This window comes from Salmo salar, chromosome 11 (genome assembly GCF_965601325.2).
Source record: "Salmo salar chromosome 11, fSalSal1, whole genome shotgun sequence".
In the NCBI taxonomy this organism is placed as follows: domain Eukaryota; kingdom Metazoa; phylum Chordata; class Actinopteri; order Salmoniformes; family Salmonidae; genus Salmo; species Salmo salar.
The window spans coordinates 15892888-15907268 of record NC_138301.1 but is presented as its reverse complement, the minus strand read 5'-3'; the positions used below and the strand labels follow the sequence as shown (position 1 = coordinate 15907268).

Sequence of the window (14381 nt, the reverse complement as noted above, 5' to 3'; positions counted from 1 at the left end):
AAAGTGCGCAAAAGTAGGCCTATCCTATCCAGCACACGTGTAGCCTTTGAAGATGTCATTGGCACGAACTTCACCAACCAATTCCTTGTAAGACTCCAAACTCACGAATAATTTAAAATGGATAATCTGGTATTGTGCGCCACCTAGTGAATATAATGACATGGACCACTGAGTGAAACAAAAACTGGTTTACAGAATAAGTAGGCTATTTATTATAGGCAGAGCTGGTTAATTAGTCCATGGGTTAGTCAGTAATCTTCAAGTAGTCTCCCATTTAGTCGGTAAGATCATAATGTTATGAATAAAGTTAAAGACATCAGTTTGATTTAAAAAAAAAAAAAAAAACATGTATTTGGACAAATATTGGCCTACTGGAATAAGCTACTCACCGAGAGATGTTATCTCGACCGTCCACACAGTTTAATACTACCTGATCTGATATATTGCGCTTTGGAATGTAGGTCCTCGGCTGTATTTTCATGAATGGGGATATTTGCTCTAAATTACTGTTTATTAACTTCTATGTAGCCTACATTTCACGGTCCACATAGGAGTTCGTCAATTGACAACGAGTGTGCACTAAGCATCGGAAACCCTCGGTCAAAATAAGATAACAGAGGGGTAAATCTGTTATTTGTGCTAAATCCAACAAGTACAGAAATGCTCCTGTGCCAGAGTTGATTTGAATTACACATGACTTGTATCCTTGGCATTTAGCGAAATAACTGAATGCTCCCCCCGATTGAGCAATGGCAAACCAGATTTCATGAATATAGCCTAATTTAAAAAGGTTGTTGTTATATTATAATGACGAGTGGATGGCTATTATTTAATCCAGTAGCCTATAATTCACTAACTTCTCAAGACCTCATAAATTACACAGGGCTATAAATCAAATGGAATAAACATATTTAAACAAAACATATCATTATAATCAATTATTATAATACATTATGATCATCAATGTTTTGACTTTGATCATTTTTAAGGCCTAATTCTTTTATAAATCATTGATCGTGGCATGGCCAACCAGTCACCTAGGATTTTGTTGTTCCCAGAATTGGCTTTGGGAAAAGGGTTATCGATCGTACTGATAAGCAGTACATTTTAAAAAGGCTGGGACATTGTCTTACTAGAAAATAGCGACAGGTAGAAAGAAGGGAGACGGCCTGGCATAATAGACAGAGAAAAGCATCAGAAAATATAATTTGTTACTGCAGTATACATGGTTAACATGTGTTTTGCTGTTGGAGTTGTTTGTCTGCCCATGCCAGACTCGGGGCCTCATATAGGCAATGGATGGGGACAGCCATCTGTATGCTGCCACACACGGATTGCATTTGCTTATCAAAGAGAACGGCAAGGTGCACGGATCTCCTGAGAAGAGTTCTTACAGTAAGCACTTTACCACTATAAATAGAGCAGCAATGAAACGGTTATATTTTGTTGAGACATAGTGGCCCTATTAACGTGGCCTTTGCTTTGCCAACTTTGAATATCACTGGCAAGGTCATTCACAATATTGATTGGAGACTGCATAACCAGAACTCATATTCTGGATAGGTTGTTTTGATGAAATAGGTGTTGAACTTTTGGTAGAGCATTGTATTGGCATCCTTTAAGAAAGTAATCAGAAAACGTGTGATTATGAATTTGAAATTTGTGGATTATGAAATGGTAACTCTATTAGGTTGTACATAATACTTACATACATCAGAGATATGCCTAATAGTCAATACAATTTATTTAGAAAGTGTGTAAACCTGTCTAAAATCCCAGAAGTAATATGCACTTATAACTGGCTTACTGCAGAAAAAAAGGCCATTTTGAAAGCTTTGTTTGATCAGAAGGCTCACTTGAACATTCTGTGGATCTACACCTTGTTATCTCCTGGAGAGTTCCACCGCCAATATCCACCTGGTCCTCAGCCATCTCCTTCATAACATCCAAAATAAGGAGTTAGCTAATGTCCAAATACTGAACTTTTTCATTTCATCCCAGATTTGAGATATTATTCTGAGTAGGCACAATATAAAACTATATTTCTGTCTGTTTTATATTTTATGTTATTTGTATTATCACGTGTTGTGGTTGTCTGTTGGTATATCTGTATGTATTGCTGTCACGGTTTTATTATTATTTGTAAATATTTAATCAAAATAAAAAAGTAAACTGAATGTCCTGTTGTTTTGATACAGGTTTGTTGGAAATCCTACGTGTAGACACGGGCTGTGTCGCAATCAAAGTAGTAGCAGCCTCGCAGTATCTCTGCATGGAAGGGAATGGAAGACTATACGCATACCGAGGTAAAGACAGTTTCAAGTTCGATATTCGACGGATATTCGCGCTTTCAAACCTCAATCGCTTTCACACCACTTGAGCCACAGACTCCAAATTAAGTGTCATGATGTTGGAAAAATTGCGCACAGCATTGCACAGGTCTTATTTTCACGATTTAGACATGAATTCACTTTCCAAAGCTAATAAACATGTGGAAATGTGAGCAGCGTTTTGTATTCCTAGTTAAATTAGTTAGGGAGCGTAAACGAAGTACAAACTTTTTTTACATTCAAATTTCAATAGCACCTTGGTCATGTGACATACTTACTTCAAACAGACTTGAACCACAGTGGTAAAAAGAGAGTAATCCAAAAGGCACAGACACACCCCTTGACTTTCAATTGGCACCTTTGACAGACTTGAACCACAGGGGTTCTCTGTAAAGAGAGAGTAATCCAAAAGGCACAGACACACCCCTTGACTTTCAATTGGCACAGTTGACCTGTATGTATTCTCTCCTGATTGGCTCTGTGTTGCAGAGTCTGGCAGTCTGACTAAAGTGCCAGAGGTATGAGGAGAGACGTCCTCCTTTGTATTTATGGGAACAAATATTTCCTAACACTTTGGATCCGTTTCTTGGACAGTTAGAAGACACAATGCATCAATGCAAAAAAAATTGTATTACTAATTACTGTCCATGAATAACCTCAACATTGTGGGTCTATGGGTGTTTGGGCCAATCAAGTGCCAACTCAATTCTACCACTGACTAGTCTCTCATGCCCCTATGAACGGGGACACAGGGCAATAGTTTTTAATCTAAACCAGCCCTTTTTTACTGGAGTACACTAACCCCTAATTGGGGCTCTTTTCTTGACACACAGTAGCAGTTTACAGATAAAAAGTCAAGAAGATCAAAAAGTAGATTGTTGTAAAGGTGTATTACATCCTGTGCTGGCCCCATTGTCATATCAATTCTGGATTCTGAGTGGTAAAATAAGCATGCCCCATTAAAAAAATGTAGAACCAGGAACAGATATAGCCCTGGGTTCACTCTAGACCTGACTGCCCTTGACCAGCACAAAAACATCCTGTGGCGTACTGCATTACCATCGAATAGTCCCCGCGATATGCAACTTTTCAGGGAAGTTAGGAACGAATATACACAGGCAGTTAGGAAAGCAAAGGCTATCAAACAGAAATTTGCATCCTGTAGCACAAACTCCAAAAAGTTCTGGGACACTGTAAAGTCCATGGAGAATAAGAGCACCAACAGCTCTGCACCCCCCACAGCAACTTGCCCAAGCCTTCTCCATTTCTCCTTCACCCAAATCCAGATAGTTGATGTTCTGAAAGAGCTGCAAAATCTGCATCCCTACAAATCAGCTGGGCTAGACAATCTGGACCCTCTCTTTCTAAAATGATCTGCCGCAATTGTTGCAACCCCGATTATTAGCCTGTTCAACCCCTCTTTCGTATCGTCTGAGATCCCCAAAGATTGGAAAGCTGCCGCGGTCATCCTCCTCTTCAAAGCGGGAGACACTCTAGACCCAAACTGCTACAGACCTATATCTATCCTACCCTGCCTTTCTAAGGTCTTCGAAAGCCAAGTTAACAAACAGATCACTGACCATTTCGAATCCCACCGTACCTTCTCCGCTATGCAATCTGGTTTCCGAGCTGGTCATGGGTGCACCTCAGCCACGCTCAAGGCCCTAAACGATATCATAATCACCATCGACAAAAGACAATACTGTGCAGCCGTATCCATCGACCCGGCCAAGGCTTTCGACTCTGTCAATCACCACATTCTTATCGGCAGACTCAACAGCCTTGGTTTCTCAAATGACTGCCTCGCCTGGTTCACCAACTACTTCTCAGATAGAGTTCAGTGTGTCAAATGGGAGGGCCTGTTGTCCGGACCTCTGCCAGTCTCTATGGGGGTACCACAGGGTTAAATTCTCGGGCCGACTCTTTTCTCTGTATACATCAATGATGTCGCTCTTGCGGCTGGTGCTTCTCTGATCCACCTCTACGCAGACGACACCATTCTGTATACTTCTGGCCCTTCTTTGGACACTGTGTTAACTAACCTCCAGACGAGCTTCAATGCCATACAACTCTCCGTGGCCTCCAACTGCTCTTAAATGCAAGTAAAACTAAATGTATGCTCTTCAACCGATCGCTGGCCGCATCTGCCCACCCGCCTAGCATCACTACTCTGGATGGTTCTGACTTAGAATATGTGGACAACTACAAATACCTAGGTGTCTGGTTTAACTGTAACTCTCCTTCCTGACTCATATTAAGCATCTCCAATCCAAAATTAAATCTAGAATCGGCATCCTATTTTGCAACAAAGCATCCTTCACTCATGCTGTGAAACATACCCTCGTAAAACTGACTATCCTACCGATCCTTGACTTCGGCGATGTCATTTACAAAATAGCCTCCAACACTCTACTCAGCAAATTGGATGCAGTCTATCACAGTGCCATCCGTTTTGTCACCAATGCCCCATATACTACCCACCACTGCAACCTGTATGCTCTCGTTGGCTGGCCCTCGCTTCATATTCGTCGCCAAACCCACTGGCTCCAGGTCATCTATAAGTCCTTGCTAGGTAAAGCCCCACCTTATCTCAGCTCACTGGTCACCATAGCAGCACCCACCCGTAGCACGCTCTCCAGCAGGTATATTTCACTGGTCACCCCCAAAGCCAATTCCTCCTTTGGCCGCCTTTCCTTCCAGTTCTCTACTGCCAATGACTGGAACGAATTGCAAAAATCACTGAAGCTGGAGACTCCCTCACTATCTTTAAGCATCAGTTATCAGAGCAGCTTACAGATCATTGCACCTGTACGTAGCCCATCTGTAAATAGCCCATCCAACTACCTCATCCCCATATTGTTATTTATATATATTTATTTGCTCCTTTGCACCACAGTACCTCTACTTGCACATTCATCTTCTACACATCTCACTCCAGTGTTTATTTGCGAAATTGTAATTATTTCGCCACTACGGCCTATTTATTGCCTTACCTCCCTAATCTTACTTCATTTGCACACACTGTATATAGACTTTTGTATTGTGTTATTGACTGTACGTTTGTTTATTCCATGTGTAACTCTGTGTTGTTGTTTGTGTCACACTGCTTTGCTTTATCTTGGCCAGGTCGCAGTTCTAAATGAGAACTTGTTCTCAACTGGCTTACCTGGTTGAATAAAGTGGGAAATAATTTTTTTTTTAAATACTGTATGTGGGAATGTCTTATGTCCGTCCTACATGTAATGTTGGTACATGGAATATTCCTCAACTGCATATATCATAAATTGCTATTGCAAATAGAAGTATTATGTTCAACAACTGACATTTTCAGATATTATTTTGACAAACACACTTTGGTGCTTACAATTCATTCTCTATTGTCATAGATTTGGTGGGCACTGTCATCTGTCATCTTTATGATATGACTTTCTTTAAGCACGTACTGATGAAACTGTCACTTAATATATTTTTCTTAAAGTCTACAAACGCTCTACATTTATTCACTCTGTGATAGGGTTGGATCCTATATGCTACTTTTATTATTGTCCTGTAAATGGTTCAGTGCCTATAATTTAGGCTGTGTGTAGAATGGGGCATAAAGGAAATTACCTCTACTAATAAATGACTACTAGATTATAGTAATAATGAAAACAGCATACACATTTGGCTTGTGTATTCATTTGCCTATAACTAATCATAATTCCATTATTTTTACATAAAAAAGAGAATACTTCAAAATGAGAAGATCCTGCCATGGAAAAGACGACTGGGCGGACATATTTTGTTTTGCATGCTAACGCTGGTTCCATGTGCTGTGCCTAGGAATGAAGACAAAAGAGTTCAACAGAGTAAAGAACACAAACTGGAAGTGCAGTCTTTGTTGTTGAAAATGTATGCTATACCCCATCCACACTGAAGAGGCTCTGAAATGTACATCAACCAGGGATAAAGAGGAAGTTAACACTGTGAAATGTTTCATTCTTAATTGACGTTAAGTGTCTTGACATGTTGGAAAAGATTAAAGGTCTACAATTTCTGTTTAATTTATCAATATTACATTTTTATTCATTGATTTACTGGCCACCATTACTGTGGTTATATGTTCAGTATATGTATTGACCAGCAAACCCACTGCAGCCTACCTCACTAGCTCACTCTCCATCCCTGCTTTGGACAATTAATAGCATGACTCTCGTACTTTGCCATTTTCCTTTATGGTTGATATTAACGATGAAAGGAGATATCATCTGTCTCTCTCCTATTGTGTACCACTGTTATATACTGTGGAAAAATAAAAAACAGGGAAAATAAGTACTTAGAACTACCAATTATTGTAGATAAATATCAAAGAAAAGGGTAAACACAACACTGGACTGAACACCCTAATTGTCAAACTAATATTAATGTACAACAATATAGAAGATACATGACTATAGGTTATGCAATATGGGTGTATATCCACTGCATGCTTGTTAGGTGTGTAATTGACATGACCAAGGAGCTATTGCAAATTTGAAACTATGAAAAATGTACGTTGCGCCGCGTGATTTTACAGTACACAAACAAGAGTGTGCAATATAGAAGGGTAGTCAGCAGACATTAGGTCCCATGACCATGGAGCTATTGAAATTCTACATTTTGAAAAATTCATGTAAAACCATGTGAGCTGAAAATGGACAAACTAAAGGGTGTGCAATATAGAAGGGTAGTCAGTGGACATTCGGGAACCTTGTTTGAAGTCACTAGGTCACATGACCAAGGAGCTATTGAAATTCTACATTTTGAAAAATTCATGTAAAACCATGTGAGATGAAAATGGACAAACTAAAGGGTGTACAATGTGTGTCTATGCGATCGGGTTAGCTACAACCAGTTTTGAAAGTGTTTGGAGTAATAGTTAAAGAGCTATTGAAATTTGAACATTTTGATTTGTCAGTATTTTGACGGTCCCCTAACTGCTGCTGGTGGACGTAAGGAAAACTACAGGCGAATATCCGTCGAATATCCAACCTGAAACTGTCTTTACCTCGGTTATACACATCGGTAAGAGCACTCACATTGATTGAAATGACTAAAACCTCACAATTACAGATGCAGCTCCGATTTGTGACTAACAGAATTTCATAGTTTGGAGGAGCATTAATACATTGACATTTATATCAAATTAATAAAAAATACAAAATTATATACACTCATTTTGAGAAAGTGTTTGGGACAGAATATCCAATTATCCTTCATCAGATGTCTAAAGAACCCTATAATCCTAAAGTTTTGCTCTAAATGCAAATAGTAAAATCTAGGCAACACAAAGATCATAGCTCATGATAGTAAAATATTTAATGTTTCCTGAGTTATTTACTGAAGCAGTTGCATAAAATGTTACATTACATTTCCGTACCAGATTTAAAATATATTTGGCAAATACTGAGAATTATATGGTTTACTATAGGCTATACTGTATGTCACTGCTGCCACCTTTGTCCACTGGTAGGGTATATTTGAAAAGTTAAAACCTCATTGGAAAGGAACAGGAATAACAACCTTGGCCTCTAGTGACTCTGTGTACACTATGAAAATAGCTCTCGAAGAACTCCTGGCAGGAGTCAGTCAGGATGACACACTTTGATGATGAAGAGGGCCTAACAAACATCCTATGTGTGTCACTCCATATTCACTAAACCTTATTGTCTCCCTCCTCTTCCCATAGCAAACCTATATGAAAGATGACTGCTCCTTCAAGGAAAACATCCTCCCAAACGGCTACAATAATATCTCCGACAAGCAAGCATGGGACCCTGATGAACCTGGGTGGCAGCAGGCAGAGGCTCCAGGGGCAAGAGATGCATTCCTGAACTGTCCCAGTTTTTTCCAAGGGTGAGCACCCTGCCCCTGGATATAACAACAAATTTGGGGTTGTCAGCCCACTCCTAGCAAGGCCCACAGTCAGGCCTAGACATAGACACTATGGATGCCTTTTTGGAAACTTTCACAGATCTCGATCCAAAGCCCCAGTTTCAATAAGAGATGAGCGACTGATGGTGCTAACATGAAACCTATACTAAGAAGCTTCTACATCTACAAGGTGTCTCCAAACTCATCATTTGCACTTGGCACAGAACATTATACACCACTCCAAACATACAGGCCCAAGAAGAACTGGATTGAAATCAATTGTAGTATTTATTTTGTTATTATTATTATTTTTACTTATTAAGCATATTATTTAATGAAAATACTTGATCCATGTATTTTGAAAAACAAATATGGTCCGGGTGGCCATTTGATTCATTGTTCAGCAGTCTTATGGCTTGGGGGTAGAAGCTGTTAAGGAGCCTGGGGACCCATGCCAAATATTTCAGTCTCCTGAGGGGGAATGGACCATGATAGTTTGTTGGTGATGTGGACACAAAGGAACTTGAAGCTCTCGACCCGCTCCACTACAGCCCCGTTGATGTGAATGGTGGTGTGTTCGGCCCTTCTTTTCCTGTAGTCCACGATCAGCTCCTTTGTCTTGCTCACGTTGAGGGAGCGGTTTTGGTCCTGGCACCACACTGCCAGGTCTCTGACTTCCTCCCTATAGGCTGTCTTATCATTGTCGGTGATCAGGCCTACCTGATCGTCAGCAAGAGTCGTGGGTGAACAGGGAGTACAGGAGGGGACTAAGCATGCACCCCTGAGGGGCCCCTGTGTTGAGGATCAGCGTGGCAGATGTTGTTGCCTACCCTTACCACCTGGCGGCGGCCCGTTAGGAAGTCCAGGATCCAGTTGCAGAGGGAGGTGTTTAGTTCCAGGGTCCTCAGATTAGTGATGAGCTTTGTGGGCACTATGGTGTTGAACGCTGAGCTGTAGTCAATGAAAAGCATTTTCACATAGGTGTTCCTTTTGTCCAGGTGGGAAAAGGCAGTGTGGAGTGTGATTGGGATTGTGTCCTCTGTGGAACTGTTCGAGCAGTATGCAAATTGGAGTGGGTCTAGGGTTTCCGGGATGATGGTGTTAATGTGAGCCATGAACGGCCTTTCAAAGCACTTCATGGCTACCAACGTGAGTGCTACGGGGCGGTAGTCATTTAGGCAGGTTACCTTCACGTTCTTGGGCACAGGGACCATGTATGTATTACAAACTCAGTCAGGGAGAGGTTGAAAATGTCAGTGAAGACACTTGCCAGTTGGTCTGTGCATGCTCTGAGTACATGTCCTGGTTATCAGTCTGGCCTTGCAGCCTTGTGAATGTTGACCTGTTTAAAGGTCTTGCTCACATCGGCAACGGACAGCGTGATCACACAGCCGTCTGGAACAGCTGGTGCTCTCATGCGTGCTTCAGTGATGCTTGCCTCGAACCGAGCATTAAAGGCATTTAGCCCATCTGGTAGGCTTGCGTCACTTGGCAGCTCGCGGCTGGGTTTCCCTTTGTAGTTCGTAATAGTTTGCAAGCCCTGCCACAGCCAAGAGACCAGAGGTGGCAGAATGGAGTGCTCGGGTTGGGGTGTAGGGTTTGTGCATAGCCTGAAGGGAGGGAGGGGCAGTAGCCTACTAAAGATAACACAATAAATATACCTCCATAGTAAAAGTAAAAGGCCAGTATGATAACTGATAGTTCAACCCATGCATGGACAGAAATTAAGCGAATCCTAATCCTGTTATTTTTTCATCAGTGTTTTGTCATTCATATATACAAATAAATATTTGTTTGTTTTCTGTATTTTCCGGTAGCTTTCATCTCCTGGTAGGCCTTTTTAGGGTAAAGAAAATCCTGACCTTCCTTGCACTCAGTTGTGGAAAAAGTACTAAATTGTCATTCTTGAGTAAAAGTAAACATACCTTAATAGAAAATGAAAATGACTCAAGTAAAAGGCTAAAGTCACCCAGTAAAATACTACTTGAGTAAATGTCTAAAAGTATTTGGTTTTAAATATACTTAAGCATCAAAAGTAAATGAAATTGCTGAAATGTACTTAAGTATCAAAAGTAAAAGTATAAATCATTTCAAAATCCTTATATTAAGCAAGCCAGACGGCACAATTGTTTTTATTCCAGCACACAATAATTTACAAATGAAGAATTTGTGTTTAATGAGTCTGTCAGATCAGAGGCAGTAGGGATGACCAGGGATGTTCTCTTGTTAAGTGTGTGAATTGGACCATTTTCCTGTCCTGCTAAGCATTCAAAATGTAACGAGTACTTTTGGGTGCCAGGATAAATGAATGGAGTAAAAAGTACATTATTTTCTTTAGGAATGTAGTGAATTAAAAGTTGACAAAAATATCAAAAATAATGTAAAGTACAGATACCCCAAAACACTACTTAAGTAATCCTTTAAAGTATTTTAACTTAGTACTTTACACCACTGCTTGCACTTGGTGCTGCTAGAGCACTACAATCATTGAGATGCATTCATCGGCTGTTATTACGTGGCACTGTCCATGGTGTAAATCATCATGTTCATTGCGAGAAGTGACAACGTAGCGCAAAATGTAATGTTTATTTTCAGCACTAGCATCTCTTTACTGCTTATAACTGGAACCTCGGCTCCAACAAACTCCAGCTTGATTGGATTAGATTGGGTTGACGGAAGATGGCGGAAACTGAGGTTTTGTTTGAAACTGCTAGTGAGTTGAGTGAAGATTGAGTGGGTTACAGTGGCGTAGCAGGGCGCCTTTCAGGGGGGTTATTTCTGGGGTGGTGCAAGAAGGTGCAAAATAAAGGCAGAGGATATAACTGAATGCATCGATGGAGTGGTTTGTGCAAGTCGATTGACTTGTATGGTGGATGGAGAAAATAAGTTCACTTCATCCATGCTACTGAGTCTCTCCCTTCTCATACAAAATTCGGTTTCATGAGATACCCTGTAAAAGCTTTTGTGCACAAGCCCCTTCAGTGTCATACATGTAAAATATTTGGTAATGTGTCAAGTGCATGCAGAAGGGAATAATATTGTATGCCAGATGAAGGGAAATGCTGCACCTGTGGCTGTGAACATGCACCTGAATTCTTGGAGTGCTCTGGTGAAGGAGTGTCAAGCGAGTCACCTATCTGGAGGCTGTGAGAAAATGGGAAGGAACGAGTGGCGGGGCAATGGTAGGAGAGCCACCAATACCTGTGAATGTTTCTCATCAACCGAGAGATAGTGAAATGCTACATGTTAAAAAGGTGGACTTTGTATTATTTATTGCAATGGTCATAAACTGTACAACACAAGCGGAGAAGAAGTCTAAGAAAATTGGAATCATTGTGAATGCCGCTGAATGTTCCTGTCGGTGAACGTAGCCCTATCACAGGCCCCTGAGCCGGTGTAGGGATGCATTTTGGAGTGGACTGTGATTGAAGAAGTATGATTTGATTTATTTATTTATTTTTAGATATTTTGTATGATATCGTTTTAAGCCTTTTCAGGAATATATTTTTTCGTTTTTTATTTAATACCCCGTCCAGCTGGTGGCGGTAATGCACCATTAACATTGAATGCCAACCGCCGTTATACCTCATCGAAGAACAAACTCCAACACAGTAGATGGCAGTGATGCGCGAACTAACTGTTGGGCTTTCCAAAGCAATGCTGTAGCCACAAACTAATGTTTGCGGAAGCGAGGGCTGTTGGCTAGGCTAGATACCCAAGTAATATTTTTAATAGGCGATACTCTTTTAATACTCTTCGAAAATGGCCCACAAAAGTGAAGATTTATTTGACTGTATTCTCATGGCGGACGACAGGTAGGCTAAATACTGCCTTGCTCTAGCATGACGCTTTTCTGTGTATAGTTAGCTAGAGTTGTAGCAATGTTCCGTGATGACCGTATGAGTTTTATATGATTTCAGGTTCCATGTAGAGGGATACCGGGAGGGGTTCGATGAAGGCACCCGACAAGGAATGGTTGATGGTCGGAAACATGGGGCATCACATGGTGCCAAGCTTTCAATGGAGGCAAGTTGAGCATCACTTATCCAGGGTCATGTCTAAATTGACGTCAAAAGTAGATATTTTTTTTGCATTTGAGCGAAACCTAATGATTTTCCTAACCTTAACCGAATTATCCTAACATGCTACGTTAATTATCCTAACCTACTGCGTAAGTTCTAACATGCTACAAAAAGTCAATTCTGACAAACTGGAAACCATCTAGTCAAAACTAGTTATTAAGGGGATAGTTTACCCAAATTACATATTAGTTTCCTTACCCTGTAGTAAGCAGTCTATGGATAAGGTATGACAGCAATCAATGCTTTGGTTTAGTTTCGCTGTCACTTTCCACGTGCTAACGTGAGTTATTTTTCGCACATCATGTTCAAATCATCCAAAAGTATCTAAAATGTATTATGAAGTTCAACAAAATCACTTAAGATGATTTGAACTTGATGCGCAAAAATGTGGAAGACATGGAGAAGGTTTGGGCCAAGTTTAGACAGGTAGGACTATCTCACTCAAACCACAAGTCAATTGTGTGAATAAGCTCTTAGAAACAAACAAATGTGCCTTAGACCACTCCACCACTCGGGAGGCTGACTAGGCACTTTTTAATAGCTAGTCAAAACCCCAGGGCAGGCATGGCAAGCCAGTGTTGTTACAGCAGCTGCTTTGTTACTCAGCTAAAGTCATACATATGATTTTGTTACACGCACATTACATGTATAGGCTTACTGGTTTGTGAAAACAGCTTCGTTAAATAAGTGGGATTTGTGTTTTACAACTAATTTCTCCCCAACTACAGATAACTTTCTAAACTACACTCACCTCTTTTTATAGGTTTCCTTCTATTATGGATTTGGAATCACTTGGAAATGCCTTCTCCAAAACAACACAGACATGAAAGCCAGGTTTGACCTCTCATCTGCAGTAATAAAATGCCTATAGCTCATCTAATCATTGGTCACTTGTTCCTGTTGACTTACATGCAAATAATATGATCTTCAGTTTTCTATTTTATGTTTCAGAAAAAGGCTGAAAGTTTTGGAATCTCTTCTTGGGTTGATTCAGAAGTTCCCCCATGAAGAGCCTCAATATGAACATCTCCAGGAAGACATGGAGAAGGTTCGGGCCAAGTTTAGACAGGTAGGACTATGTCACTCAAACCACAAGTCAATTGTGTGAATAAGCTCTCAGAAACAAACAAATGGTTGACTCAAACGTTTTTCATTGTAAAGGTTCATGGCCTTTAGATTATCCATGACCTAAACTGACCACTGGTTAGCAGTGTTTTTCATGCTCTTATTTTGATGTCTAAACTAATGTCTACTGAAAAACTAGGTACTGGTCTTTAGCTCCTCTTAATCTCTTTCACCTTTAGGTCTGCTCTCTGTTAAATGTGCCAACGGACTTCAGTGATTATGTGAAGTCTGGAGGGTCTGGAGGAATATCCTTCTGAAGGGAACTGGCAACTGTAAAGCCCACGGCTTGAGCATCTGAAGGGGGTTCCTTGAATGCAACCTTTCCTGTGAAGCATTGTGGCTTTGAAGACAAGATAGGAGAAGAGTTGAGGAGGAGGAGGAACCTGCAGGTGGGCCTGCCCTTATGTAAACAGGAGGTCCTGAGTTGATCTGTAGTGTAGTTAACTGACTTTTAATGGTGGAGCATAAAGTATGCTATCAGTTGGTACTATGAAGAATTGGTGTTTTCGAATGACAAAGGTTAGAATGTTAATTGGTGGGGCATCAGTCAAGTTTTGAAATATGGAGTGCCACTGAGAACACAAAGTTAACTGGAAGTGCTACATAGGCCTAACTGGGGTTCTATAGTCCTTGATGTTTAGTGCTTTGTCTGGGTGGCAAGAGAGAGCTGAGTTGCAGCAATTATTTTGTAATTCTAATGATCCTAGATAAAGGGAGTGAATATTTAAAATAAAAATCTACACTTTGAAAAACAAGGTTCCAAATGGAACCAATAAGGATTCTATCTCTTGCTTTATATATATATATATCTATCTCACCCCAAAAAGTTCTATACAGAATCCTTATGAACACTTTTTCTAATAGTGTAGGTCAATTTTGGGTGACCTGGTTGAGAATGAGTGATTGCCTAAACTACTGGTTGATGTGAAATAATAATAAAAAGCTATTTATT

At 40.4% G+C, this 14381-nt stretch overlaps 1 protein-coding gene and 1 pseudogene across 1 annotated transcript; both read left to right on the top strand.

The window, feature by feature from the left end:
- Positions 1-338: 338 nt before the first annotated feature.
- On the top strand, positions 339-9899 carry LOC106562056 (fibroblast growth factor 19-like; annotated as a pseudogene).
- Positions 9900-11906: 2007 nt separating this feature from the next.
- Positions 11907-14381, top strand: lto1 (LTO1 maturation factor of ABCE1). Its single transcript, NM_001141837.2, is given in 5 exon segments — positions 11907-12037; positions 12143-12248; positions 13068-13138; positions 13256-13373; positions 13609-14381. Coding segments are annotated over 5 exon segments (426 nt in total). The 5' UTR covers positions 11907-11984; the 3' UTR covers positions 13687-14381.